Genomic DNA, 25,863 nt, shown 5'->3' with positions numbered 1-25,863 from the left:
TCCCTCAAACATGGCTAGTCTCATCACCTGCACAGTAAGGGCTCTTGGCCCGCATCCACTCGCCGTAGAACCACAGCAGCGCTGGTGCCACGAGTCCCATGCCCAGACTGATGAAGCCTAGCAGGCTGTTTCCCCAGCCGAGCCCCAGCGACCGGTAGAGACTGTCCGCAAACAGAGGGAAACTGAACCCCGCCATCGTCCGCACAAATGCCGTCACCCCCGTCGCGCTCGCTGCATACCGTGTGTACGAGTCAATCACGTACGTCTGGCAGCACTGGAAGCAGATGATCAATCCGATCGCAAACAGGGCTGCGCCGATGTTGGGCGCGATCCAATGCGTCTCATACTCTGCTGTCCAGCCGTAGATGAACAACCCAATAGGGACGAGGAGTCCACCAGGGATCATCAAAGGGATCCGGTACTCTGGGCGTCCGTTGTCCCCGTAGTATTTGGCGAGGCGGAGATACACCTAAAACAGTAAGCGAAGGGTCCAGATTGAGGCGCAGATCAGGCAGAAGCATACAATGTCAATGAGTCGGCCGCAGAACTGCAGCCCAATGACAAATCCGACCCCGAGAGAAATGTAATTCAAACTCGCTTTGCCTTTATCTTGGTTGTACCTTCCTTCCCAGACAGTAGGAAACGAGGCCAAACTGCGGCGGTTAGTGTTCGTTCAGTTTTTGGGCTGGAGAATACGTACACAAGGTACATAAGACCATACTGGTATCCTCGGTATAGAGCGACAGCTTGAATGGCAGGCTGCGTGAAAAGCATCCGGAATGGCCGGACCAGGTTCTTGCTCAGAAGCTCAGGAAAAGTGCGATCGGGCTGGTCGTACTCGGTGTAGAGCATGTGGTTTCCGGTCTCCTTCTGCAGCCATTTCTTCTTCTTCGCGAGAATCTTCGGGGCATAGGTTTCGCGCAGGAAGAGAAACGCGAGGATTTGGACCACAGCATCCGCCATGGAAACAATCCAGAAGATCCAGCGCCAGGATATATACTGGGTCAGGTATCCACCGGCTGGGTCGCAGTTAGCGAGTGTCTTTTGTGGAGAAGACTTCGACATACCGATGGGTCCGATTGCAGGGCCAATAAATGGCATCACGCTGTACACAGCAGTAGCGGCTCCTCGCTCATTCTTTCGCCAGCAGTCGCTGAGCACGCCTCCGCCAATCTGTTGCATGTGAGCGATGGCAGCGATTATCAGTTTCAAATACATACAGCTTGCGGCGCGCTTCCACCAAGACCGCTCAGAAATCGAAAAGCAAGCATCTGTTCGCGAGATGTCGCAAACCCGCACACAGTGTTGAAGATAAGATACACCATGTTTGCGGACTGCAGTACAACAACTCTGCCGTACATCTCCGACAGAGGAGCGAGGATAAACGGGCCAAGAGCGTAGGCGAGGAGGAAGATCGACATGACCAGATACTGCTCAATGTCGGATTTGATGTTGAAATCATCCGCAATCTCTTTCAAGGCGGGGGCTACCATTGTAGAAGAGACTGGAGATATGAAAGTAAAGCACGAGACCAAGAGCGTTGCCGACCACTTTCGGGCGTGGCTCCAGTTCAGCGGATTGGCAGGGTCCTTGGGACCAGACCAGGTGATCTAGCAGCGCATGAGTATCTGGCTTCCATTGAAAATCAGAATGCTTACGAGCTTTGGCTCATTGTCGGAAGTGAAAGGGATCAAGAAGCTGCCCTCGCTCGGGGCGATGGACCGCTGCTCACTGTCCTGTAGCGACTGCACGTCTTGACTGCTCGGAGTCAAAAACAAATAAGTCATGGTTGTGCTTGTCTTAACGAGTGACTGAAGCAATAGATAGCGAATGAATAGATGAAATTAAACTTCTTGTCTGTTGTTGGAATACTTGGGCATTGACCGGGTCTGCAGTCGGCCTTATACTTCACCCCAACAGCCTCGCTGGACAACAACACGGCAAGCGAGCACCTCGGCCGCAGTCGATCATTATTTTTGGCTCTCCAGCTACTTGGCTGCGGCGCAGGGTCAGTATCGAGCCCCGAGAGTCAGGGACCAGCAGCGGTGGCTTGCCAAGTTGCAAGGCAGCAAGATATCGCACTTCGTCTTCAAAGGGTCTTTTGATCTGGGCTACGGCTAAGCCACAAGCGGAAACTGAGCTCGTGGAGAATAAAGTCAACCCTAATGGTGTGACGGAAGCTGTGACTGGATGATAGCGAGAGTAGGAGTGGATATGCTGCTGCAAGCTGTGGCCGGACGTCACAGAACCCCGAGGACCCTGACTCTAGCAGACCCTCTCTGGCCTATGCAGATCCCTGGAGTACTGCGAGCCAAGCATTCGGGATTATAGGCAGCCAGATAACATTTTTAGAAACCAGATAGGGCTCGCTCACCGCACTGGTTGTGACGTCCCTACCAGGCGTCTGCGAGGAGGTCTCCTGCCTCGCGCGATTGAGGCGAAGCAGCAGGAAAGTAGTATAGCACGAAACAGAGGGAGACAGCAGACAATCACAGAGAAACTAAGCGAAGTATAGTCGACATCATGCCAAAGGCTCTGGCCTTGTTGGGACTCGCGAAGTGTATAAGAACGTCCACCGACCACCCCTCTGTAGCTCTCCATTCTCTCCATATCAGCTCCAAACCATTCGTTTTAGCATCTAACATCTTCTCTCGTTAGCACATCTTCAACTTATTCATTCGTTCTTCTCCATCTCATCCATCATGAAGGTTCTCGTGTGTCCCTCCGGCTTCAAGGGTAGTGTCAGCCCCGATACAGCTGCCGACTGTATCGAAGCAGGCATCCTGCGCGCTGCCCCCACGGCCGCCGTCCGCAAAGTCCCGCTTGCAGACGGCGGAGAGGGGTTCGCTCATGCTCTTGTTGCCGCCACGGACGGCACCATCCGCAAGCTTCGTGTCATCGGTCCGGTTGGAGAACCCATTCATTCGTTCTATGGGATCCTGGGCAATGCTCCGGTCAAGACAGCGGTCATCGAGATGGCTGCTGCTGCCGGTCTCAGCCTTGTCCCTCCCTCTTGTCGCAACCCCTGCGTCACCACCACGTTCGGTGTCGGCCAGCTGATCGCTGCCGCTCTGGACGAAGGGGCCAAACGCATCATCATTGGCTGCGGCGATTCCGGTACCAGTGACGGTGGTGCCGGTATGCTTCAAGCGCTCGGTGCCCGGCTTGTAGGTCGGTACGGACAGGAGCTCCTGCGCGCAGCAGGGGGGCAGTCCCTCATTTCACTTGCCGGGGTGGATCTATCGAAGATGCACCCCGGGTTGAAAAACGTCGCGATCGAGGCAGTCTGCAACTGGAAGAACGTGCTCTGCGGGCCGCAGGGAGTGGCACGGGTATATGCTCCGCAGAAGGGGGCGACAGAGCACCAGACTGAAGTCCTTGCCGCGGCATTGGAAACGTACGCGGTGGTAATTCACCGCACGCTTGGAATCAAGATTGCGGATGCGCCGGGGAGTGGCGCATCCGGGGGGTTGGGCGCGGGGCTCCTGCTTCTCGGAGCGAAACTGCGTCCTCGGTACGAGGCCTTGATGGAGGATTTCCAGATCAAGGACATCTTCGACGACTGTGATTTAGTGATCACCGCAGAAGGCGGCGTGGACGATCAGACCCCAAAGGGGAAAATCCCCGCGGAGGTTGCGATGCGTGCGAAAGCAAAGGGGATTCCAGTGATTGTGCTGGCTGGGACTGTTGGGCGGAATGCGAGCGTAAATTATCAGGTGGGGATCGACGCGTTCACCTCGATTTTGCAACGGCCATCGACACTGGAGGAAGCGATCGGGGAGACGGAGCGGCTGTTGGTGGAGGGCGCTGAAGGAGCAATTCGCTTGGTTGGAATAGGAAGACGCATGGTTCGCTGATTTACCGGGTTACTGTAGTTATGAGAAATGATGATGACGATTTTGACGCTAAAAGTTGTGGCCAAACTTCTCCTCTCCGCGACTTCTTGGTGGAGCATCATGTGACTGTAGGCTAGACTCTTTCTTCGCAGTCTCTCTTTGCTTTGGGGGCAGATGTCTGTTTTATGTATGTCTTCTCATACTTCCATCAGCTTGTTTATCATGGAAGAAAGGTTTGACATTGCTTGATAAAGCTAACCCGACGTGACCTTGAGCATCCATCATCTAGTACTGGAAATATATAGTGATGTTTGTACACGATGGGAGTGTGATGGGCGATCCGAGCATTGTTGGAGAAGGACCTTGCATGCGGCACCCAAGCATGCTTGAGTATTAATCTAATATCTCGGGGTGATCGGCTAGTATATAGACTCTAGCGTCTATAATCAATGATGGTTGTTACACTGTAGGCACTCGTACAGCGGAATCTTGTATATCGCGCATAACCTGACTCAGCAGGACTGCTAGTTAACCTGTGCATAATTATCCACGCGTCGCAATGTTTTGATTTTGACCAGACCCAATCTTCCGCAGAATCAGCACCATAGATGCGATGCTGACGTATGATGAGTGATCAGTCATTTCATCCCTGTACTACCTACCTATGCAGCCGTGCTTAACTCCGGGGGCGAACGGTGTTAGGTGATAGGGTATGGCAATAGCCTATTGAGACCCAGAGTACAGAGTCTCTGCTTAAAGGCTGTTTCTTGCACTGCAGCCGTAGCTTCTAGGTCTAGCCGCCGCCCGCAATGTCTCCTTTTGCATTCGAAACCACCGTTGACGACGTCGCTGCGGCCCTTGATTCCCAAATCCGAGGGAGAAATGGTAAGTAACCTGGGATATCCACTAGTTCCCAATTTCTGATGTGCAGACAGTGATTATCACCGGCACTAGCCCTGGTTCGCTTGCATGCGAGGCCGCCAAAGCCATTGCAGGACGCCACCCGGGTCTATTAGTGCTGACAGCCCGGAAGCTGTCCCTTCTGGAAGAGACCAAGGCTGCTATCCTTTTGCAGTCTCCAGATGTGAAGATTAAGCTCTTGGAATTTGATCTTTCTAGCCAGGAGTCAGTCCGTAATGCAGCGACGAGCCTCACTAATGAGGAGAACAAGTTCGACGTGCTCATCAATTCAGCTGGTATCATGGCATCTCCGTATGCTCAGACATCAGAAGGCATTGAATCTCAGTTTGGGATTAATCATATAGGTGTGCATTCACTCTCAGCATACTCTATCAGAAACTGACGAGATTGATGCACACAGGACCGTTTCTGTTTACCAACCTTCTCATCCCCGTGCTGGATGACGGTGCCACTATCGTCAACGTGACGAGCCGCGGGTACCAGATGGGTCCCATTCAGTGGGATGACTTGAACTTCGAGCACACCGAGTACAACAAATGGCAGGCCTATGCCCAGTCAAAGGCTGCGAATATACTGTTTAGTGCTTCTCTTGCGAGGAAACTGCAGCATAAAGCCATCACCTCGTTTAGTGTCCATCCGGGGAGTACGTTCGCCCTAATGTGCCCACTCCCATCACATGCTAAGGTTGATAAAGGCATATTTACGAATCTTGGACGGCATCTAACCCAAGAGGACTACGACATGCGTGAGTTTACCCTCACAACTTTCCAGCATTAGGCTCACAATAAGACCCTGCCAGTATCGGGGATTCCCATGCAGTACAAGAATCCCCAGCAGGGCGCGGCAAACATGGTTATTGCTGCCTTTGATCCCTCCATCAGAGGTGGGCCTTTTCTACGCGTGCAGGATACTCTTCCTCGACTGACCGAGCTACTAGCCCACAACGGTGGCCACATCGACGATGATTGTCAAGTCAAGCCCATTCCGGAGGCTTTCGCATATGCGATTGGCATTGACAATGAGGACAGACTGTGGGAACTTAGCGAGAAACTCGTGAAGCAGAAATTCTCTTATTAGTACGCTCTAGTATCTCTGCTGATTAGCACGCCTAACTCGAGGAATCTATCGTTGTATAGAATCAAGCCAGTTCACACTCTATAAGGGACTCCACACCCCGCTGCGCAGTCCAGATCTTGGCAATCCGCAGTCCAGCTGATTCCAACAAAGCGTGCCATTGGCGCTCTGTCCGCTCCCCAGAACCAATCTGCATCATGATCAGGTCAAGACTCGTAGTCTCCCAGTAGGCTCCCGTGTCGGGGATCACGTTCTCGTTGATCAAGATCTTGCTATTTCCGGGTTTCATGGCTGCCACGAGATTAGCGAGGATCTTGCTGGCAATATTGTCAGGCCAGTCGTGCAGCACGGAGTGCATGTAGTACGCGCGAGCACCTGAGTATGCTTCATTAGCACCATGTTAAAACTTGCATAGCGGCAGATACGCACCTTTGACAGGCTGCTCCTTGAAAAAGTCATGAGCTGTAACGTCAATAGACGGATGCAGATCCTTGACAGAAGAGACCACCTCCGGGAGATCCTGCAGGATCAACCGACCAGGAACAGACGGCCACTTTCGACGAAAGTCCGACAGATCATGGCCAAAGCTCCCACCAACATCCACTAACAAGACATCTTCATTGCCGATCGTGGTCCCATCAATCAGTTGCTCTTGCACTGGGTAAAATCCAGGATCCATCCAGCGGACGCGGCCCTGCGCGTAGACACCCATGTGGTTGTTAAACTGCTTTGCCGTCACGGGCTCTTGTTGCAGGTGGTCGAAGAACCCCAGCTTCGTGTTGTAGCCGAGATGGAATGCCGTGTCTGTCGCGCCCGTAGGGTTGCGGTAGTTGGTTTTCTCCAGGAATTCTGGGAGGGCGAGGATGCCTTTGGTAAATCGAGATGTCCTAGGCGAGGTATGATGAGCGGATACGATCTCTGATAGTATCGGAGAACATACATGAGAGGGTATGCATCGCTATATTTCTCCTTGGTCAACACCTTTGAAAGTCCAGTCGAGCGATACTCATCGTGGCCGGTTTCGGTAAGGACACCCATCGCTGCGAGATGTTTCATCATTCGGCCTATCAACAATAGCTCAGGTTAGGTTGCCAACGGTACTGAGGACCAAGGCTTTACTAACCCAGGAGTATTGGATCCGCGCCAGTCGACTGCGCCAGCTCGGTGACAGCCTTGGGTGTATCATTTGTGCCGAGAGCAGTAAAGAGGCGGAGGGAGACAGCGGTATCAATGGCAGCGTAGGTCGTAGACTGCGTCAACGCTCTCGTGTCAGCTCTTGTTGCAACATGGCATGATGCGAGTCCCCTACCTCTGACCAACAATGTCGCAGAATGGCTTCTCGCGGGGTCTCCAACGCATACATGAGAGATTTGGCGGCTTCAAGTAGCGACAGACGTGCTTGACTGTTGGCTTCGAGGTACTCTCTGCCTGTAGAAGCAATCTCCTCAAGCAATGCGGGAACCTGAGCAGGTAGATTCGGGGATACAGCCAGCTGCTCCACGTTGACTGGCTTGCCATTGACTGTTGAATCAGCAGAGCCATTGGCCTGGCCGTTGGTAGCGGTCTCGTTTGTCATGATGCGGTCTACAATGGAAATCTGTGCAGGTCAGGACAAAGACGGAGGGGTTGCGACAAGAGGAATGTCCGCCCCTGTGAACGAACGCAGGATCGTCGCATAGATAAAGCTATTCCCAGATAGAGGGCCGAGAAGCTCATCATTACACCGGGGGACTGTGCCGCTGCCAACCTGCATGGCGGGCGAGCCACGGTAGAGGGCGTCGGGGTGCTTATTGGCCCTGGTAGGCTCGTGCTGACCGGGAGGTAAATCCTGGCACGATTAGCGCTCGCTCCAGGTGTTCGATCCCTGGCTAGTCGCAGCAGTAATGACCTTAGCGGCCGCACCAGGCACCCTAAATGCCAACGATTGTCGCAGCTAGGTTGCCATAGTGGTACCTTTTGGCGCAACATCAACGGCCGAGAGTCTAGATATCCACCGCGAGCCGTCCCCTATATTGGTTAACACGGAGTCCCCGGAACACGGTGGAGAAGATGCCTCTTTGACATTCGCTGATCTAGGTCATTAATCTGGCCACCTGCTTGACACTGCCGTTTCAAATGATAAGCATCTGATTGACTTTCTCCTTCACAGGCAATCCCCTTTTCAATTCGAAAGGACCATATTTGACTGCAAATTGTAGGAGAACTGCCTCGTTGGCGTTCCTGACAGAACTCCAGCAACCGCCGTGATCCTGCTACGACACCATGAATATTACACCGGAATATGCAAATGAGACTCGGGGTCCCCGGATTGTTGGGGTCTTCTGGGCGTTCTTTGCTGTCAGCTTCGTCATGGTGGCTGCCCGCCTGTACATCCGATCGTGGTGGCTGAAGAATATTGGCCTCGACGATTATATTATTGGGCTTTCCATGGTGAGTCTATACAAGGTTACTTTTGTATGCGTGCGGAAATGTTATAGTTAACTTGGGCTGAAGGTAATGCTAACAGGGTACACGGTCCTCACGACGGCGGATGTGAGTCTGGGGTACGGCAAGCACACGGTGGTGATAATGCGCGACGGTGGCATGGACCGGCTGGTCAAGATTCTGCTACTGAACTACATCGACTTCACTCTCGGAATCATGTCATTTACGACGCCGAAGCTGGCGATCGCCGCGCTGTTGAATCGTATTATGAACCCCGGGCGCTGGCATCGCATCTGGCTCTGGACTCTGACGGGGCTGGTATTTGTGTCTTCGGCCATCTGCATCATCATCCTCTTTACCATGTGTGACCCCCCTGAAGCGCTCTGGAAGATCCAATTGATGTCCTCCGGTGCTACCTGTCGCCCGACCAGCGTCTTGGTAGGCTACGCGATTTTCACTGGCGGTAAGTAGAGATGGAAGATATACCCTGGTCTCGACTGATGGTGGTAGCTGTTTCTGGATTCGCCGACCTTTACCTGGCCATCTACCCGGCTGTTGTCCTCATGCAGCTTCAGATCACCCTGAAGAAAAAGCTGGCTCTGTGCGCCGCCCTTGGTCTGGGAGCAGTGTGAGTAGTCTCTCAATATAGGAGACCAGGCGCTTCTGACATGTTTAGTGCGTGCGCGATGGCCATCGTGAAATGCTTCCAGCTGCCTAGCCTGCATGACACAGCAGACTCCACATGTATGCTACTCGTATAGGAATGATTGAGCCCGATGCTGATAGTTTAGATGCGAGCGCCGACCTTGTTATGTGGACTAGGTATGTCTATGTACCACATCTTATTGAGCTCTTCGCTAACCACGGTCTGAACTAGCATCGAGTCGAATATCATCATCATAGCCTCCTGCATCCCTACCCTCGGCCCACTCTACGAACTGCTGCGCGGCAAGCGATCCTGGAGCTCTCACCACCGTGACTATAAGAGTAGTCACCAAATCCCCTCTACGAAAGGCGACTCACATATCAAGAAAATACCATTTGGCTGGCACAGGGAGGAGGAACTGTTTACAACGAATATTGGAACGGGGAACAATGGCAGTCAGGAGAGCATTTTGGGAGAGGACAAATCCCAGAAACGTGCACCCCCGGTCGGCCACATTCATCGAACGGATCAGGTGGTTGTTGAGTACGAGATGAGACCGATGGATTCCTAGAGCCATTTATGGCCATGCTGTGCTAGTAATTATGCGAAACGATACCCGTTCTTTTCCACCCGGACCTTCGCTCCCCAAACTCAAACCTAGAACTGCATGATATGTGAATCCTAACGACGTCCCTTGATGAGATCAGCTGCCTTCTCCGCGACAGCATAAACGGTGCTTTGGATATGGGCTGATGGAACAACAGGCATGATAGACGCGTCCACAACCCGAATACGCCCTCTCGAGCCGTACAATCTCAGCTTGCTATCGACGCAGCCTCCGTCCTCTAGCTTCAACATGGCACAGGTACCACTTGCGTGATCAAATGTCGGAGACGCAGACGATCGGATGACAGCTGCAAGCTGGTCGTCGGACAGTCCTGGTGTCGGAAACTGCACAACCGTACCCAGCTCATTGTACGCCTCCGTCGTGGGAAGAAGCTCGGTGTTGAATCGGATACCATGAGTGAAGATCTGCACGTCTAGGGGGTTGCTGAAGGCGCGGTAGTCGATCAAAGGAACCGCGTACGGGTCGGTTGATGCTGCACGGACCGAGCCCCGACTGAGCGGCTTCTGCAGGGCGACGATTCCACCCCAGAGATTTTCTGTCAGCGTTATCTTACCCTCGGTCATGAATTCTAGCGTCGCCGCCTTAATTTTCTTATAACCCTTGATGATTGCAGCGTCTAGACCGGGCCGAAGGTACCTATCCGCTGGCTGATGAAGTGCTTGTTGCAACAGGGTCGTTGAGAGGTTGAGATGTTCCGCGGTAAGGAAAGATAGGGTATTCTCCCACGCAGCGGTCCACCGGCCAGTGCGATTGAGCTCGTAGAGCACACCCTGTTCGGCATCGTATGTCGCGTTGGAGTAGAAATAGGCCAAAACCTGCGTGGGGTCTTCCAGTTTCGTCCACTCCTCCGAGCCATATAGGGCTGGATGGTCTTGGAAGTTCTCTCCCACTCCCGGGAGGTCGATGATCTGTTTGATATTTAGGCTGCGGAGGACCCCCGACGAGCCGATGCCAGAAAGCTGGAGGATTTTTGGTGTATGGAGCGCACCGGCGGCCATGATGATCTCTTTCCGCACTCGTACTGTGCGGCGCTTTGCTGCAGAAGGCGTAGCATTGAGTGCGGTGTTATAGTCGAGGTATTCTACACCAGATAGATCAGGGGTGAGCCTGGTTACCAGTGACTCTAGCAGCACATGGTAGTTCCGCCTTCCCTCGCCAAGCTCATGATAGGTCGTTCTTGCGTAGGATCGCTCCCTGGTGACTGGATCAAGTGAGTTTGGACTCCAGAAACCGCCGATGGCATTCGCCGTGCCGTCAACCTGGATCGGAATCCCGAGTTGACGCAGCGCCGCGAGGAACGACTCTGGTGGGATCAGCAGTGTTCCCCCCACAACAAGACTGGAATGCTTACTCTGGGTCGTGGTAATGAATGGGGGATACGAAGACTGAAGCGGACCGGTAGTTCCATGGGCGTCCATATCATACTCGATTCCAAACTGTTGCTGCAGCTCCTCGCTGGGCGGGGTGAACGTTTCACTCTGCACGTCGGATCAGCTTTGCATCCGCTGCGACTGATGAGGAAAAAAAAAGACCTTTTTGAAGTAGGGTAGAAGCTCTTCCCAGCTCCAACCGTCGTCGCCGATTAACTTAGCCCATAGGTCATAATCGCCAGGAGCCCCGCGATCAAAGGCCATGCCATTGATGGCACTACTCCCACCAAGAACCCGACCAGCCTCGACTACAGTGGTACGGTTGTTGAGCTCGGCGTCTGGGAGAGAGGTGATGGGCCAACTGTGATTGACCGGCGCTAGGGACACATATCGCGGGTACTGGATCGACGGAGAGTAGTTGTCGCTGAAACCGTTAGTGTTCTGCGCAGAGAATACACAAGGAGACATACATGTTCCCTGCTTCGAGGACGAGAACGGTCGCTGCGAGACCTGTTAGACGGACTGTAGCTGGAACGTTGGTGGATGGAATGGGAGCAGGTACTTCCTGGGTCCTCTGTCAAGCGATTGGCGACAACCAGCCCACTGAGGCCTCCTCCGACAACGACATAATCATAGATGGGTAAGAGGTCTGCTGCTTTATTAACGACTTGACCAGGGAATGGAACTCCTTGGACGATTGCAGGGTATAGAAGGCCCAAGGCCAACAGCTTCGATCCCATCTTGCACAACAATCGTCGGGTGTTTTGCACAGGCAGCGTGCGGGGTAGTAGTCCATTTATATCATCTAAGGACGCCACGCTAATGGCCTCAGCTTCGGTGATTTTCGGTCGAATGCCCCTTTTTGGAGACACCTTGCAGGGGCTATTAACGTAGCTTCTCACATTCAGCTCCCTCATCATCAGGTCTAGACCCTGTTTTTACATAGCTGCTGCTGGTACATCGGCCCGCAACTTGATCCTGCTACCCATCGCTGTGCCCTCCTAGGCCCATCTACTTTCCAGTAGCAAACACCCGTCTGTGTCGGCTGTTGGCGATCCAATTGGCGATTGCAAGTACCTGCATTATCCAGATTCAATTGTTCTCTTCCAGGCTTCCGCCAGATACAGCCGTCCTCCACTATGTACTCGCGGTATTGATCGCAAATTGCCCGGCGTAGCCTGAGGTATTGTTCTTTATTACTAGGACGTAGGAGCATATACCTATTAGTGTGCGCTAAAAAGAACTTATACACCTATTGGATTGATGAACGGCTCCGAGGCTATTTGTATCGTGACCAGAAAAACTAGCCTGCTATATCCATCTCACTGAACCTAGATGAACTCCAAGGATATCTCTTTCAATGCGCCTCCAGCGTAATCTCCGCATCTTCAAGTCCGTCGCCCTCCGCCCGGACAGTAAACTTTCCCGATGCGCCGACACGCGGCCTTACAATGGCCAGAGCAAGACCGTTAAAGGCATTGCGCTCGTGCGACGGGAAAGGCGTATAGTCCGCCTGGAAGCCATTGTCCGTGGCGACAATCTCTCCAGGGCCGGTAACAGAGAACCGGATGAGATTGTCGGCTTCAGGAACCACATTTCCGTTGTCATCGATTACCTCAAGGGTAAGGAATGATAGATCCTCACCATCGGCTGCGATTCTGCTGCGATCAGCGGTTAGATGAAGCCCGAATGCGTCGCCGGCGGTTTGAACAGTATGTGTCGCCCACTCGGTGCCGTTCTTGTAGGTGACTACCGACACCTCTCCCGGCTCGTAGACAATGTCATCCCATTTGAATCGGTAGGTCAACGGCTCTCTCTGTAGGCGGCCTTGCGATTTACGATTCACGAACAGCTCGGCTTCATCGCCAGAGGTAAAAACATGGACCGGCGTGATCTGCCCAACCCGATCCGGCCAGGTCCAATGGGGAACAATGTGCGCCATTGGGAAGTCGGGTCGCCATCGAGCCTGGTATAGATAGAATCGCTCCTTTTTGAAGCCCGCAAGGTCGATGATTCCAGAATAAGCGCTTCGTGACTTACCGTACGGATATGGCTCGCCGAGATAGTCCCAGCCGGCCCAGACGAACCCACCGGCGACATATGGCTGCTCATCCTGCGTGCGGAATACTCGATCAGGCGATGAACCTGGGTCTGAAGAGTATAGCTCATACGCCGAGATCTCAAGAGAGGTGGAATTGCCGCCCGACGTGTCGTTTACTGGAGCGCTGATCTGGTTCGTGACAGGAAAGGAAAACGATCCACGACTGCTTAGAGACCAGGCAACCTCGCTGCCAAAGATGAGCTTGTCGGGGAATTGCTGATGGAATAGCGGATACTGAGGGTCTCGTCTGTTCCCCACCAGATGCGCATAGGCCGGTCCGTATCGCAGACCTTCGCCTTGGTAGTTCAGACTTATGAGATCCATCGTTTCGGCGAGGGAGGAATTTGGCCAAGCACTGTTCATCGAGGTGGTCGTCGGGCGAGTCGAGTCCTCCTCTCCAGCAATGCCGCGAAGGTAACGCGATATCCTGGCACCATCGGCGTCGGAAAGCTGCTGCTCCATAGGTTCGTTGCCATAGCTCCAGGCAATGATGGAGGGGTGATTCCGGTCTCGACGTATGAAGGACCGAAAGTCCGCCTCTCGCCATTCCTTGAAGATAAGATGGAAATCCGACGTGGTCTTGTTCGCCTCCCAGGAATCGAAGATCTCATCAATGACCAAGAATCCCAGTTCATCTGTTAGGTCTAGAAGCTCAGGTGCAGGGGGGTTGTGTGCCATTCTAACGGCGTTGACACCCAGCTCTCGTAAGAGATCCAACTGTCGCCTCGCTGCACGAACATTGAAGGCAGCACCCAACGCCCCAAGATCATGGTGCTGATTGACCCCTTGGATGCGCAGTGGAGCACCATTGACGGATAAACCATGGTTGGGGTCGAAGTCAAGCGTCCGGATACCGAATTTTGTCTCGTAGGAATCGAACAACTGTCGTCCGCTGTAGACTCGGGTCACGGCAAGGTAAAGGTTCGGGATTTGGCTTGGTGGTGGTCCCCACAGCCGGGGGCGCCTTACTGTCGTCGTGCCAGTGACAGATTTCCTACTGTCAGCCGGTATATCCACGGCCTTGCGAGGTAGTTGAGCGACCCTGCGGCCCTTTGCTCCATGCCCATGCCCAAGCTCAAAGATTTCAGTCTCAACTGTAACCTCCTGCTCTCGGTTGTCTTTGTTCTCCAGCTGCACTTCAATATCGACGGTCGCCTGGCGGGTTGAGACATCTCTGGACACAATATTGGTACCCCAGTGCGCCACATGTGTACGATCAAGCTTCGTCAGCCACACATTGCGGTAGATTCCAGCGCCAGGGTACCATCTCGAAGATACCCCGGAAGGATTTTCGACTCGAATTGCCAGCTGATTATCCTTTCCATGCTTCAGATGGGGGGTGAGATCTAGCTGGAAAGAGTTGTATCCGTACGGCCAGCCACCAACCAAGTGGCCATTCAGCCAGACTATTGGGTATGACATGGCGCCGTCGACTTCCAGGAAAATTGATCTCTTAAGGTCATCCCTAGAGACGGTAAGCTTTCGACGGTACCATCCGACACCCTGGACAGGCAGCCGACCCATTCCGGAGGAGATATTTGGACCCTCTCCCGTGTAGAAGGGCCCTTTGATCGCCCAATCATGCGGTAGGCGAACATCCTCCCACTGACTGTCGTCGAAATCCTGTTGAACGTAGGGTACATCAATGTTTGGTTCCTCCGAAGGTCGCTCATGATGATCGGTTGCCTCGTCAATGTAGGAATTGCCAGACGGAAGAACCCACGGCTTCAGCACCACTAGGTTTGTGTCATTCGCGTCAGGGCGATAGTCATAAACAACACCATCTGGAATCTCCTTTGAATGCCAGAAACGCCAGTTCGTGTTTAGGGTCTCTCGTACGCGCACACCTCCCGGCTGTCGTACGGCTGGAGTAGCATACGCTGTAGGTAGGAGAGGTAGGCCAAGCAACAACCCCCATGGACCTGGCAGAAGCCTCATTTTGATGATGTACAGTGTCTTGGGTCGGCCTTCCAGGAGAAACCCCGGGGGGATCTGCTGGCCCTTTATGCGTGTTTACCCGGTGCGTGCGAGGTTGCGAACCAATACGTAATGGCCAGGATTATCCAGCATACTGTGCTAATTTGGATTTCTTCCGCGAATAGTGACCCGCTGCCGGCTGTTTGTCGATCCCCCGGCATGATATTGCCCAATCGCGCTTTGCGAGACCCTGGCTACTCACTGCATTTACCCGAAACCCCTCCCTGGAGGTTGGAGTAGACAATGCCCAGAAACACGGTACCTTCATCCCCGCACCGATTTGCGGAAGAAGCACGGCCGGAGAGTGAGTAGGCAGTGAGACGCCAATACGCATCTTAGCCCAAGGTACTCGTACGACGCGCTTGTATAGCACAAGTCTCTACTATATTTGAACGCGCTCGTGAAAGATTATCGCAGCACGAAATTGATCATCTTACACTCTGCTCTCTCTTGTCGGACGTACATTGACGCAAGGATGCTACCGAGATGCCTAGGGATGAGTAGCAAGATTACTCAATCCTAGACACCTCAACCTGCTGCCATACTGTTTTGTCTAGCCGGTGAGAACCGCCTGCTCATCCTCGGTCTTGCCTCTCGAACCCAGCTGGTCATGAGCAGGAGACACGGTCTTCTCTTTGCCACCATCGCCCTCATCATCCACTTGTGCTGAGAGGTTACTGCTGTAACATCTCCAATCCCAATCCGTATTCCCCGGTCTCGACCGAATAGGGATTGACTCCCAGATCTTGACAAGTGTTTCATTGCAGGGCTTTATCGCCTCTGCAAAGCTGACATCGCCGAGACCGACCATATTGGGGAATTCGACGCTGGAGGGATCATCAGAGATTGCTCTGACGAGCGGGCGGAATGAAACAATGAAATAGCAAACCTCTTGATTTGTCCCCACAGCCATACCCACCGAGCTGTTTGGATGGTGGAGTAGATCTCCAGCGCAGAGTCTGTATTGAAATGGAGGCCTGAATCGGTCTCGCCCAGGGCTGGGAGACTTATCCTGCCGGTACGAAAGACGAGTTAGATAAGAGAGCGATGGCAAGGGCGCAGCCACGTACCGCGAGACCATTCCAAAGACCTGCGTCTGCCGACCGATGGAATGTAGCTTTGGGAATTCGAGCTCGATGGGGTTGTTGATGTTGAAACGGATGCCCGTGGTATAATTGAGGTCATGCATGCCCATGTCGCCCGCCACTTCGAGCTCGGGCGCCGATACCCTTTGATTGCTTTAGCATGGCGACAGATCATGATGGCCGAAGGGGTGCACCTCCAGATCCTCCCCTCGACTGTGAATTGAGCTGTTGTCTTCAGGGCCGGAAGGTCAACTACGAGCCAAGGGGGCATTCTTCCGAGCGTATGACGCGTCTTCGCGAACTTGAAGGCTAGCTCTTTATGCACGGTAGTCAGGTTGTTCAAATTAACGCTACCAATCATAAGCATCTTTCCAGCAGTCACATCCATCTCGTATCTCACCTGGCCCAACCGCCATAGATCCATATGTTATTAGCATCCGTCAAAGCACCAAGATCAAGGTTATTCGGTAAGAACGAGTCCAGCAGGAGGTCGCCGATGTGGTCGAGCCGGGGGAGCTCGACATCTATAATCTCGTGGAGGATGAGGGCGCCCGCGCTGACGAGATTAGGCAGCCTGATCGCGACCATGGTATAGTATATGTCCGCAACTGTGATACTCCCGTTCAAAATGGTGAGATTTTCGAGAACAAAGTGGGTGGTAAAAGACGGATCAACAACTAGATTCCCCGTAATGGATGTGCATTCTTGCAAGACGCCGAGGCCTTCATGGCTGTAGATGGTGGTCGTTGGCTCAGGGAGGATGCAGTCTCGCGCCAACGCGCCTGAAGAAGGTTAACAGGCCTGGTGGTACAATTAACGACAGAGGGTCATACTTCGAATGAGCACACCGGCAAGACTAAGAATAGGGTACTTCATCGCGCATAAGGATCGTGATAATGGAGCGGGCGTTGGGCGCCTTTTGAACTCCTGTCCCTGTCATCGTTGCATGGACTGACTCTTGGCTGGCGCGTAGGGACTACCAACCGGAGTAGTCGACAGAAGCACATGCTAACGGTATTAAACTACCTAGGTATCGAGCACCAAGCGCTAATTTAGGAAAATGTCATGGCGCCCAAGAGCTCTAATTTGTTGGCACGCGAGGTGAATCGACAGTGGGTAACTAGGTGGGTTGTGCAAGTATATTGGCCGTTTCACGAGAATGCCCCTCCCAATGCACATAAGATTGTATATCAGCCTGGCCGTAGTCCAGCTCGTGCTCGTGATGTACGTAGCCTGTAACCCAGCTTTATAAAGCAACCCACTTCCCTCTATTCCTTCTTGTTCTGTCATCCGAATCTTCCCACCGGTCAACATATTCTTCCTATAATCTTGACTCACAATGTTGTCACTCTATCTCCTTATACTCCCGCTGTGCTATACTGCAGTCCAGGCCCAACTTCCAACCTGCGCTGGTATAGGAAGTGTAAGTACTCCTCTACCCTTGTCCCCTCACAATTGCAGGCCAGTATTGAAACAATCGTCCATAGTTATATAGGGCCTTTGACGATGATGGAAATTTTCTTGACATCTGCAACTGTCCCCCTTCTCTATGGGGGTCTTCGAGGAAGCGGAGCGATGCTAATCTTGACCACAGACCCAGGGAGGTCGCGCATACACTGAAGTAAGTGAGGGGAAAACATTCTCTCAATACCCAGAAGGGGGCTCAAGAGTTAACTATGGGTGTGATCTCAGAAGCCAGAGGCGGAGCCCAAGAGACTTGGACTGCGTCTGGGAAGTGTCTGTGTTCCAGCCCCGAAGGAAGACCTGTAGATCACAGAGAGACGTGGGATTACAAGGTTGTTGTTTGCGCAGAGACATATCTGCAATATTGAATATGCCAGGCCTGCACTTTGTTTGAGCTTGCTTTTGAAAATTGTGTTTTGCGTCTATCCGCGACGCAGCTCTGAATTGGTGGAATGTCAAGTAGTTTAGCGTCAAGTTGACTCATGTTGATACGAGATCAGTCACAAGGATAAAGTAGTCATTTGACACGCAGGAAGCAGACAAGCGGGGTGAACAAAAATAAGGAAGAAGAGTTGATCAAGTTCACAACGCGAATATGACGTGGCTCGGTGTCGTACGTGTGCCACCAGATATTAATGTCTAGAGATGTTGGGAAGGGTCCGAACGCACGGAGTAAAAGGCAGGCATAAGGCCCTATACCGATCATTTCGTAAACGCTCGTCTGTTCTACTATGAACTTGCTCACATGCCCGGTTGGCATCCTTGAAAAGGCTTAAATGTCAGTGAGAGCTATGCCACCGGAATAAAGAATTCCAACACGTCTGTCGATTAGAATTACAATTTGGCCTAGAGCTGAAGATCAGATGGGGAACAACGTTCCGTCAATCCCGAATCACCTCAAGGATGACATGGTCGATGCTGATTGCCGCACACTTATGTTCTCGTGCCACTGGGTATGCACTCGGAGGTCACTGGTCCATTTAAACCAAAGGGAAGCAATATGATATACCCCAGGCATGCCATTATGAACTTGAGCCAAAAGTGATGGATAATGTAAAGTCCCACCACCTTCGTATTTAGAGCACCAGCACCAATATGCCGAGGGCAGACTCTGCCTTAGTTGGCATATCAAGTGGTCCCGAAGCAGGGATCTCGCCATAATCCTTCAACAGGTGACCTCTCGGTACAGGAGTATGTGGTAGACTGGAATTACCCATCATGTGCCTAACTTTTATGCGGAGCGAGCTCTGTCTGCTGCCTTTGAGAACTCAAGAATGCGGATCTGGCTGTGCCCAACGATGGTGCCATGTACATGTCACGTTCATGATGTTGTCTCGCGCCAACATCTAGATTGACAAAGGATACAGTGGGTATCGGAGTGACTTGGCTAATCTGGAGGACAAGACCAGAAACTCTTGACGAACTACACGGGCTTTTGGCAAGGCCTACTACTACCGGGGGGTGGTCTCTGCCAGCACGAATAATGTAAAGAGGTACGTTAAGGTATAACGGGAGACTCGACAGGGTACGAGGGGTGCTGTTGAGCTGCCCTGCCATGGCCCTTCAAGTAACCTTGGTAGAAGGGGTGCAAAGTCTATTTCCTGTCGCATAAAGTAGAGTACAGTGATATAACTTTCCAAGTGGAAATACAAGGTTCACTTGGCAATGGAAAGGCCGCTTCAGCGTCTATACGTCTGGTTATATTCCCTCGACAACAAGATAGTCATCCAAATACCCAAGAACATAAAGACCACACCCTCTGTGCCCAATTACCATCTGCCCTGTGCTGACAGACGTGTCTCCCACTTGACAGTAGCGTTCTGTGCCACCGAAGACCAGAGTTACATTTTTCGATTGTCGCATTCCCGCCGTTGAGATGCCTCCAAGCCAGCCGAAAAGTTGGTGAAAAGGCCGGTATAATCCTTGAACCCTGGTTGAGCCACCTGCCATGAGCGAGGAACCGTCCGTCGCAAACCCATTGAAGTGTCTGTTACTTCGTGTATATTCACAACGCCTCGCCACAATTCCACTTCAAGGTCGACACGAGTAAGAGTGGTGCCATGCGGGGGGTCAAAGGAAAGGCCAGTCGTCGTAGGCTGATTGGTAGCGAGAGCTGTCATCACAGATATGACATGTATAACAGTCATTGGACGGTAGGATGGGTTTGTCATGATATATAGAGGATTCCAAGGGGGTGGGTTGGTGTTGGTGACCGATTATAGCTGGTTCAAGCAAGAGCGCTCGCGACCATCATGGAAAGAAGGGTGGTATAACTGAAACGAAAGAGCCGTCGGAGTCTGAAGCGTTTGGCCATGTTTCTCACACTAGATGAGTTTGGTGTATGAGTATGACCGTACGTTGAAGTTGGCACCAAGAAGCATATATATATTCTCCCAGGCCCGGGCCCATTATGGCCGGGAATAGAACAAATTGGCAGGAGGCCTTAGCAGCTGGCACTAAATTACTGTCAACATCATTAAATGTGTCGTTCAGCTGGGGGGCCTGGTCGCCTTGAAAGTTGAGAGGCAGGAATCAGCCACAGCAAGACTCAGTATAGGCGTAAGAGGGTGAGAGTTGTCCTCCATCCCACCAGCGTCCCTTGCACACCCTCGTTGGCTTCTACCGTAAACAGATGACCACGGCCATGGATGCACTGACTGGTCTGTGGGAGGCTGCAGAGCGCAGAGAAGCCAAGAAAGAAAAGATGTGATTGGTACTGCAGCTGGCTGACACTCATCAGGCCTACAAATACAAAGCATGATAAGGATTCGATATTGACGAAGCCAGTTGGGCTGCTGGGAGACGGGAGTGCGCGAGAGATCAACAGGATGCATAAGTACGAAATGACTACCGTAATCTGGCCACGTTTCACTTGTCTTTCTGTTTATTTGGTGGGCGCTGCTAGACATATCTTGGACCAACCACGCCAACCCACCATGACTGGACTCAGTGCACGGTCATTTGGGAGATTGCCGAAAACAAGTTTCCAATGTCTCATTCGCCATCCACTGCCCGTAGTAAGACACCTCGGGCGACGGGGCTCCACAATGGCCGAGAACAGTCGCATCGAATACAATTGGGTCCGGGGTGTAGAGTCCCTCCAAGGAGATCAACCCGGGGGCTATCATCCCATTAGTATTGGTGACGTGCTGAATGATAGGTACCAGATCGCAGACAAATTGGGCCCAGGGGGTTACTCCACAGTTTGGCTTGCCCTCGATACCCATCTTAAGCGGTATGTTGCAGTCAAGGTCAATACAGCACACTCGCTTCCGCGTGAGACCCAAGTTCTTAAGGCTTTGTCGGCCCCTTCCCCGTTAATCCCACCTTCGCATCCAGTACGTAGTTTACTACCTGTTGTCCTGGATGAGTTCGAAGTGCAAGGTCCCAATGGAAGACATGCATGCTACACGGTAACCCCCGCACAAGGCAACCTCAGGGACATCTCGTTTAGCCGTCTTTTCCCACTCGAGGTAGCGCGGGCTCTGTCATAACAACTCGCACAGGCCGTTGCTTATACACACTCTCAGGGCTATGGTCACGGAGGTATGCCATGCGATCACGGCACTTACATGCCCAATACTACCAGGCTGACGCTTGCAACTCACTAATATAGATATCCACTTAGATAACATTCTGATTAAGCTCCCATCAAGCTTTTACGACCTTTCCATCAAAGAACTTTATGAAAAGTACGGCAAACCCGAGACGATCCTGGTCACTTGGTGCGATGGACAACCATTACCCGCCAATGTCCCAGCCGAGGCCGTTGTGCCGCTATGGTTAGGAACATATGCGGATCAGCTGTCATTATCCGACGCGCACCTGCTGCTGAGTGACTTTGGCGAAGCGTTTTCAGCCGCTTCAAAAGATCGCCTTGGACAAGATTGCCATACACCACCCGCCTTCCGGGCGCCAGAAGCCAAATTCGAGCCGCAAACGCCCCTCGAATATCCCTCGGACGTCTGGAGTCTGGCCACGGCAATCTGGGAGATTGTCGGAATGAAAGCTATTTTTAGCACGGAAGTCGTGCCCGAGGACGAGATCATAGCTCAGCAGTTTGATGTTCTTGGACCTATGCCCTCGGAGTGGTGGCAGCGCTGGGAAGGACGGCCGCGATTCTACGATGAGAATGGACAGGTCAGGGAGTCACATAAGATGAATCAATGGCTTCCGCTCCAGGAATCCTTCGAGGATGGTGTGCAGAAGTGGAGACGGAAGTTTGGACACGAGATCGGGGAAAACGAGACGACAGCCTTCCTGAATTTGATACGACATATGCTGTCTTTCCGGCCGGAGGAGCGACCGACAGCTGAACAGGTGCTACAGTCGGAATGGATGGTCAAATGGGCATTGCCCGATTACGAGCAGAGCAAAGCGTAGTTGTAGTGCATTCTTCATTCTCACCTGTATCAGATCATCCAGGACACTTTCCATAGCCAGCAGAGCTCGCAGACAATGTCAATCCCTACTCTTGACAATGCTAGACAGACCTGTCACTGTGGTGTAAAGAATGGAGGGTGTAGCGTGAAAGAACATTGAGGCAGCGAGCGTTGAGGTGACTCTTAAGGAGCCTGTCTGTCCCATGCGTAACCCTTTATTGTATCCATGCTGTCCCTCTTTACGCATTTCCGATGATCTATCTTCGATTTGGGAGCTACATCTGCGGTCAGCAGTGTTTACAAGGCACGGTTCTTTGTGTCGTAGATCTTTATTAGGAGTTGTCCCAAGAGCACACAGCGCGCCAGACACCCAGAATCAAGGCCTCACTATCTGTTCTCGTATCTCTCTGATCACTGGTTCCGGTGGCGATATTGGACATGCTCTCATAGAGCCGTTGCTCACCCGTGCAGGTACTACGACTATCGCTGTGCCTAGTCCTCTGACCTTGGTATCACCCATATCAACACGATATGTATCAACGCTGGCATTAATCTAGCCAAGCCCAGGGCGACCGTGAGCGCTGTCTCCGTCGACATTGTTCGCGAGCACATTGGGATCAACGGTCGGCGTCCTTTCTGCCTGTTCCAGGCTATGAACCCGCTGCTCGACGTAGCGAGAAGCCTTTTCTTGTTGGCGGGGCAGTACTTACGACTTTATATGTTCAAGTGTTCCTTTGGCTTCACCTCTTGCTACACTATTACGTAGCTACATGTGGTCACCGCAATGATAGTGCTGTTGCTTAGAGCCGGGTTGTCAGTGCATTAGCTGGCAACTCGAAGCTTAAAGAGATATATCTAGTGGCAACAGTCATGACTTGGCTTACAGCGCCTAAGTCCTTCCCCACTGCAAGAAGCCCTTGGTCCTCCAGAATCGCAAAGTCTGATGCAGAACCTCTGGCGAGAATGGAATATACTCAATCGCCGAGCCTTCCAACGCACGCACAGTGTTGGACGGATCATACCTCGGTGAAAGCTGGGCAGCTTCCCAGCGCGTCACATCACCCAGGACCGTTCCCTGGAACATGGGCACCAATGCCGCCAATGGATTATCAGGCGTCTGCCACTCCTTGACCTCCTCTACCCACTCTTTGTACGCGAGCGTCGTTGCAGGAAAGCCAGCCTTCTCAAGCAACTCGCCCGTCTGCTCGACTGTGAGTTATTGAGACTGATTACTGGCAACCAGGTCATACGCGCGCCCAAAGCTTTCCTGCTTGGAGGCGATGTGCAAGACTGCCTGGCATACGAAGTCCATTGTTGAGTACTCAAAACGCATGGCTTTGATGCGAGGAAAGACCCCCATCTGAATGCATCCCACTAGCCATCGCCCGATAAAGTCAGCCGGATTCCATGCGCCCGTCTGACTATGCCGCCACAGGAAGCCCCCGTTCTTGCATTCTCCGTACCATGACTTCGGCCGTCTACTGACTCTGCCCGTATCTGAGATCATATCGTAGGGCCTTGACCTGTGAGAGTAGTGATTTGTTCTCGAGGACTTGCTGTGTGCCGAGGAATATCCCCGTGGGACCCCAGACGTCAATGCTGGACATGTACTGGAAATAGTGGCGAGCCTGAGCACATGTTTCGTGCCCAGGATATTATCATGATAGTGCTGCTGGTAGGTTTCTGCAAAGTTGACTTTTGCGGCAACATAAAAAATAATGTTCTTTCGCTGGGCTAAGTCAAAGAATATCGTCTCCCCAAGAGCGAGATACTCGTTGCGAATGTCGCCTTCTGGAACACTAATTTTTTGCAGCAATTCGAAATCGGCTGGACAGATATCATAGCGCTCCATGGCCTTCTGGAGTCGACGGGCCCGTGATTCAACACCTTTCCTGCGAACAAGGCATGTCACTTGCTTTACCCCTGGATGTTGTAGGAGATAATGGAGCATAAAGGCGCCGACGAAACCTGTCGCGCCCGTAAGGAACACTCTGCCATTCCCGTCAGCTTCCCAGTCCGGGAGGAGGGTGAAACCCTATACAGTGCCTTCGGTTTGACCGTACGCCTTCCACAATCGCAGCGGCATCCCGTGTTTATTTGCTTGTGCAGCTTCCAGCACCGCACGCATCGCCTTGGGATTCGCCGCCTCGCCCGCAACAAGAACATGGCGCAGTCCGGCCAACGAGTCGGGGTCGACTCTCGCCACTATATTGAACAGTGCTGTAGGCATAATCATACAAGTGATACTCTCCTCGTGCAGGAAAGACAGGAAAGAACGGAGAGCTCCTGGGTCTGATGAAATCTGTTTCGGGATCGCAACGATTGTCGCTCCTGACAGAAGAGTAACCCACATCCCAAACAGGCTGAGATCAAACCCCGGGCTATTCAACGCGGCGACGCGGTCAGTCTTTTGTAGTGGGGTGATGCAGGTTCGGGTGGCGAGGCGAATCAGCCCGACCTCAGTGAGTTGCACCGGTTTGGGGGTTCCTGTTGACCCCGAAGTGAAGAGTATGGGCGACCGGGCCTCACAGGTCCCTGCAATAGGGGACTTGGGACTGTCACGTTGCTGATGCGATGGTTCTTCATCTGGATCATTGGTGCTGATATCGTCAATGCACACGGTGTCGAAAGCAGTCAACTTGGGTGCGGTGCCCGCGTCCACAATCACCAGATTCACTCCAACATCTCGAAGCAGGTCCCTATCAAGTGGTACGCAGGTAGCATTGGCGAATCGCACGGCCACTTGGGCAACCTGATTGAGGCCATGGGTGGTGACGATCCCTATCGGTTCATCTCGGGAGATGAGATGTTTTGTGCGGACTGCCCGTTGAAGACGAGACGAAATGGCCAGCAGTTCCACATATAGGAGTTTTCGCACATCATCAACTGCGTGCTGGCGGATGATCCTCTCCATTGGTAGGAACGTTGGGTTGAGGATTTTAATACAAAGTCTGATATATACATTTGACAACCGTCTCTACTAGCCCTGGGTTGATGGTATAGGTAGGTGAGACCATACATCACCGAATGCCCCCACCGAAAACTGCAAAAAGCCCTGCTCCCTGACAATACCCCTTCTGAGCAACGCCGTAAGGGTGCCGTGGGAAGCAGACATTCGGTGGGCAATTCTACGCAATCCAATCCCACAGTCGGCGTTGATGCACAATCACATTCTAACAGGCAACGTTGAACCACATGCAGCTTCGGCGAAAGCAGAGTGCATTGTGCACTACGATCCAGTAGTTGAGATCCCCGGATTGGGCGCTTGCTGTGATTTTGGCACAGGGAAAAGGGAACAAGGGACATGATCTGCTGTTCTGGGGCCATTTCTTATATCTAGTTACAGGCCCTACGCAATAGCAATATCCCAGCACGTGGATCATCGAGTCGGATTACATTCCAAATGCAGCTGCCCTCTTCCCTCCAGGCGTCTCTGACAGCCGCGCTCCAAAAGCGCATTTCTCAGAAGCAAGTCTTTAATCATCAAACAAACAGGCGTTGTTCTTGGTCCCCTGCTGGTAAAGGAGTTCCTCTGCAACTACGCGCGCAGCCTGATATACTCCACTGGCCCGACGTTGCCGACAGTGCCAGTATTCGAGCGGCGGTAACTATACTGAACAGGCCAGAGGGAGACAAGGTATGTACACCTACAACGTAGCTTGCCATAGACCACAAATCCGTGATTCCCACCAGATGAGTGTCTCTATCCTTACCAACGATGGCCTCGCCTTTGACCTGCGAGACTGCCTGGCCGCAAGAGGATACCGTCGTTCCACCGGGCGGCAAAAGGGTTCGGCTGAGGATATAAGTGGCCTTGCGATGTCAAGGCTTTAGCTATACCTAGTTAGTTAACTCCTTTCGGTCGGCATTCCTCCGAGAAGATGTGGAGAACCCCGCGACCGTCTCCAGCTTCAAATCTTCACATCTTCACATCTTCACATCTTCACATCTTCAC

At 52.5% G+C, this 25,863-nt stretch overlaps 14 protein-coding genes across 14 annotated transcripts in view; 6 read left to right on the top strand and 8 right to left on the bottom strand.

The window, feature by feature from the left end:
• Positions 1–4: 4 nt before the first annotated feature.
• On the bottom strand, positions 5–1,787 carry BJY04DRAFT_225379 (MFS transporter; the record flags this gene model as incomplete). Its single annotated transcript, XM_073718200.1, has 6 exons — positions 5–469; positions 524–653; positions 701–1,019; positions 1,068–1,173; positions 1,221–1,610; positions 1,659–1,787. 6 exons carry the CDS (start codon positions 1,785–1,787, stop codon positions 5–7), a joined length of 1,539 nt encoding a protein of 512 aa, XP_073577043.1.
• A 763-nt stretch (positions 1,788–2,550) lies between these two features.
• On the top strand, positions 2,551–3,857 carry BJY04DRAFT_225377 (glycerate kinase family protein; the record flags this gene model as incomplete). The annotated part of the gene is made up of 1 exon (XM_073718199.1): positions 2,551–3,857. Exon 1 carries the CDS (start codon positions 2,703–2,705, stop codon positions 3,855–3,857), a length of 1,155 nt encoding a protein of 384 aa, XP_073577042.1. The 5' UTR covers positions 2,551–2,702.
• Positions 3,858–4,645: 788 nt separating this feature from the next.
• Positions 4,646–5,834, top strand: BJY04DRAFT_212272 (uncharacterized protein; the record flags this gene model as incomplete). The annotated part of the gene is made up of 5 exons (XM_073714532.1): positions 4,646–4,721; positions 4,772–5,101; positions 5,158–5,400; positions 5,452–5,502; positions 5,557–5,834. The coding sequence occupies 5 exons, from the start codon at positions 4,646–4,648 to the stop codon at positions 5,832–5,834; spliced, it is 978 nt and encodes a 325-aa protein (XP_073577041.1).
• Positions 5,809–7,453, bottom strand: BJY04DRAFT_225374 (S-adenosyl-L-methionine-dependent methyltransferase). Its single transcript, XM_073718198.1, has 5 exons — positions 7,141–7,453; positions 6,955–7,081; positions 6,772–6,895; positions 6,261–6,718; positions 5,809–6,206 (listed from the first exon to the last, which is right to left on the bottom strand). The coding sequence occupies exons 1-5, from the start codon at positions 7,405–7,407 to the stop codon at positions 5,896–5,898; spliced, it is 1,287 nt and encodes a 428-aa protein (XP_073577040.1). The 5' UTR covers positions 7,408–7,453; the 3' UTR covers positions 5,809–5,895.
• Positions 7,454–8,093: 640 nt separating this feature from the next.
• BJY04DRAFT_204274 (uncharacterized protein) lies at positions 8,094–9,472 on the top strand (the record flags this gene model as incomplete). Its single annotated transcript, XM_073713469.1, has 6 exons — positions 8,094–8,261; positions 8,325–8,718; positions 8,766–8,883; positions 8,932–8,999; positions 9,047–9,077; positions 9,133–9,472. The coding sequence occupies 6 exons, from the start codon at positions 8,094–8,096 to the stop codon at positions 9,470–9,472; spliced, it is 1,119 nt and encodes a 372-aa protein (XP_073577039.1).
• A 55-nt stretch (positions 9,473–9,527) lies between these two features.
• BJY04DRAFT_225367 (GMC family oxidoreductase) lies at positions 9,528–11,639 on the bottom strand (the record flags this gene model as incomplete). Its single annotated transcript, XM_073718197.1, has 5 exons — positions 9,528–10,832; positions 10,881–11,007; positions 11,062–11,323; positions 11,370–11,421; positions 11,462–11,639. 5 exons carry the CDS (start codon positions 11,637–11,639, stop codon positions 9,583–9,585), a joined length of 1,869 nt encoding a protein of 622 aa, XP_073577038.1. The 3' UTR covers positions 9,528–9,582.
• A 617-nt stretch (positions 11,640–12,256) lies between these two features.
• On the bottom strand, positions 12,257–14,938 carry BJY04DRAFT_212268 (glycoside hydrolase superfamily; the record flags this gene model as incomplete). The annotated part of the gene is made up of 1 exon (XM_073714531.1): positions 12,257–14,938. The coding sequence occupies one exon, from the start codon at positions 14,936–14,938 to the stop codon at positions 12,257–12,259; it is 2,682 nt and encodes an 893-aa protein (XP_073577037.1).
• Positions 14,939–15,393: 455 nt separating this feature from the next.
• On the bottom strand, positions 15,394–17,268 carry BJY04DRAFT_175405 (uncharacterized protein). The gene is made up of 5 exons (XM_073709321.1): positions 16,896–17,268; positions 16,463–16,844; positions 16,257–16,412; positions 16,048–16,206; positions 15,394–15,989 (listed from the first exon to the last, which is right to left on the bottom strand). Exons 1-5 carry the CDS (start codon positions 16,936–16,938, stop codon positions 15,749–15,751), a joined length of 981 nt encoding a protein of 326 aa, XP_073577036.1. The 5' UTR covers positions 16,939–17,268; the 3' UTR covers positions 15,394–15,748.
• On the top strand, positions 17,256–18,149 carry BJY04DRAFT_175402 (uncharacterized protein). The gene is made up of 3 exons (XM_073709320.1): positions 17,256–17,485; positions 17,550–17,683; positions 17,755–18,149. The coding sequence occupies exons 1-3, from the start codon at positions 17,402–17,404 to the stop codon at positions 17,918–17,920; spliced, it is 384 nt and encodes a 127-aa protein (XP_073577035.1). The 5' UTR covers positions 17,256–17,401; the 3' UTR covers positions 17,921–18,149.
• A 1,233-nt stretch (positions 18,150–19,382) lies between these two features.
• Positions 19,383–20,298, bottom strand: BJY04DRAFT_175400 (uncharacterized protein). The gene has a single exon (XM_073709319.1). The coding sequence runs from the start codon at positions 20,283–20,285 to the stop codon at positions 20,016–20,018; it is 270 nt and encodes an 89-aa protein (XP_073577034.1). The 5' UTR covers positions 20,286–20,298; the 3' UTR covers positions 19,383–20,015.
• Positions 20,299–20,573: 275 nt separating this feature from the next.
• BJY04DRAFT_204271 (kinase-like protein) lies at positions 20,574–21,909 on the top strand (the record flags this gene model as incomplete). The annotated part of the gene is made up of 3 exons (XM_073713468.1): positions 20,574–20,999; positions 21,033–21,072; positions 21,143–21,909. 3 exons carry the CDS (start codon positions 20,574–20,576, stop codon positions 21,907–21,909), a joined length of 1,233 nt encoding a protein of 410 aa, XP_073577033.1.
• Positions 21,910–22,698: 789 nt separating this feature from the next.
• Positions 22,699–24,282, bottom strand: BJY04DRAFT_175397 (male sterility protein-domain-containing protein). Its single transcript, XM_073709318.1, has one exon. It carries the CDS (start codon positions 23,857–23,859, stop codon positions 23,125–23,127), a length of 735 nt encoding a protein of 244 aa, XP_073577032.1. The 5' UTR covers positions 23,860–24,282; the 3' UTR covers positions 22,699–23,124.
• Positions 23,944–25,246, bottom strand: BJY04DRAFT_225358 (uncharacterized protein; the record flags this gene model as incomplete). The annotated part of the gene is made up of 1 exon (XM_073718196.1): positions 23,944–25,246. The coding sequence occupies exon 1, from the start codon at positions 24,820–24,822 to the stop codon at positions 23,944–23,946; it is 879 nt and encodes a 292-aa protein (XP_073577031.1). The 5' UTR covers positions 24,823–25,246.
• A 565-nt stretch (positions 25,247–25,811) lies between these two features.
• Positions 25,812–25,863, top strand: part of BJY04DRAFT_61 (phosphoglycerate dehydrogenase) — a 1,238-nt gene continuing 1,186 nt past the window's right edge. Inside the window, exon 1 of the mRNA XM_073720724.1 lies at positions 25,812–25,863. The gene's annotated coding sequence lies outside the window, so the exon portion shown is untranslated.

This window comes from Aspergillus karnatakaensis (assembly GCF_047715665.1).
Source record: "Aspergillus karnatakaensis strain CBS 102800 unplaced genomic scaffold BJY04scaffold_1, whole genome shotgun sequence".
NCBI lineage: Eukaryota > Fungi > Ascomycota > Eurotiomycetes > Eurotiales > Aspergillaceae > Aspergillus > Aspergillus karnatakaensis.
Note: the sequence above shows the minus strand (reverse complement) of the source record. Positions and strands in the feature narration are given on the sequence as shown.

Coding starts and splice junctions, on each gene's coding strand:
- BJY04DRAFT_175402 (XM_073709320.1), top strand. CDS start 17,402: ATGTTGTCACTCTATCTCCTTATACTCCCGCTGTGCTATACTGCAGTC. Junction 17,486..17,549: donor CCTGCGCTGGTATAGGAAGT/GTAAGTACTCCT, acceptor AATCGTCCATAG/TTATATAGGGCCTTTGACGA. Junction 17,684..17,754: donor GAGGTCGCGCATACACTGAA/GTAAGTGAGGGG, acceptor GTGTGATCTCAG/AAGCCAGAGGCGGAGCCCAA.
- BJY04DRAFT_225374 (XM_073718198.1), bottom strand. CDS start 7,407: ATGACAAACGAGACCGCTACCAACGGCCAGGCCAATGGCTCTGCTGAT. Junction 6,896..6,954: donor CGCGGATCCAATACTCCTGG/GTTAGTAAAGCC, acceptor TATTGTTGATAG/GCCGAATGATGAAACATCTC. Junction 6,719..6,771: donor AGCGATGCATACCCTCTCAT/GTATGTTCTCCG, acceptor TACCTCGCCTAG/GACATCTCGATTTACCAAAG.
- BJY04DRAFT_175397 (XM_073709318.1), bottom strand. CDS start 23,859: ATGCTCCATTATCTCCTACAACATCCAGGGGTAAAGCAAGTGACATGC.
- BJY04DRAFT_175400 (XM_073709319.1), bottom strand. CDS start 20,285: ATGCTTTGTATTTGTAGGCCTGATGAGTGTCAGCCAGCTGCAGTACCA.
- BJY04DRAFT_175405 (XM_073709321.1), bottom strand. CDS start 16,938: ATGAAGTACCCTATTCTTAGTCTTGCCGGTGTGCTCATTCGAA. Junction 16,845..16,895: donor TGCCGGTGTGCTCATTCGAA/GTATGACCCTCT, acceptor AACCTTCTTCAG/GCGCGTTGGCGCGAGACTGC. Junction 16,413..16,462: donor ATCTATGGCGGTTGGGCCAG/GTGAGATACGAG, acceptor TATGATTGGTAG/CGTTAATTTGAACAACCTGA.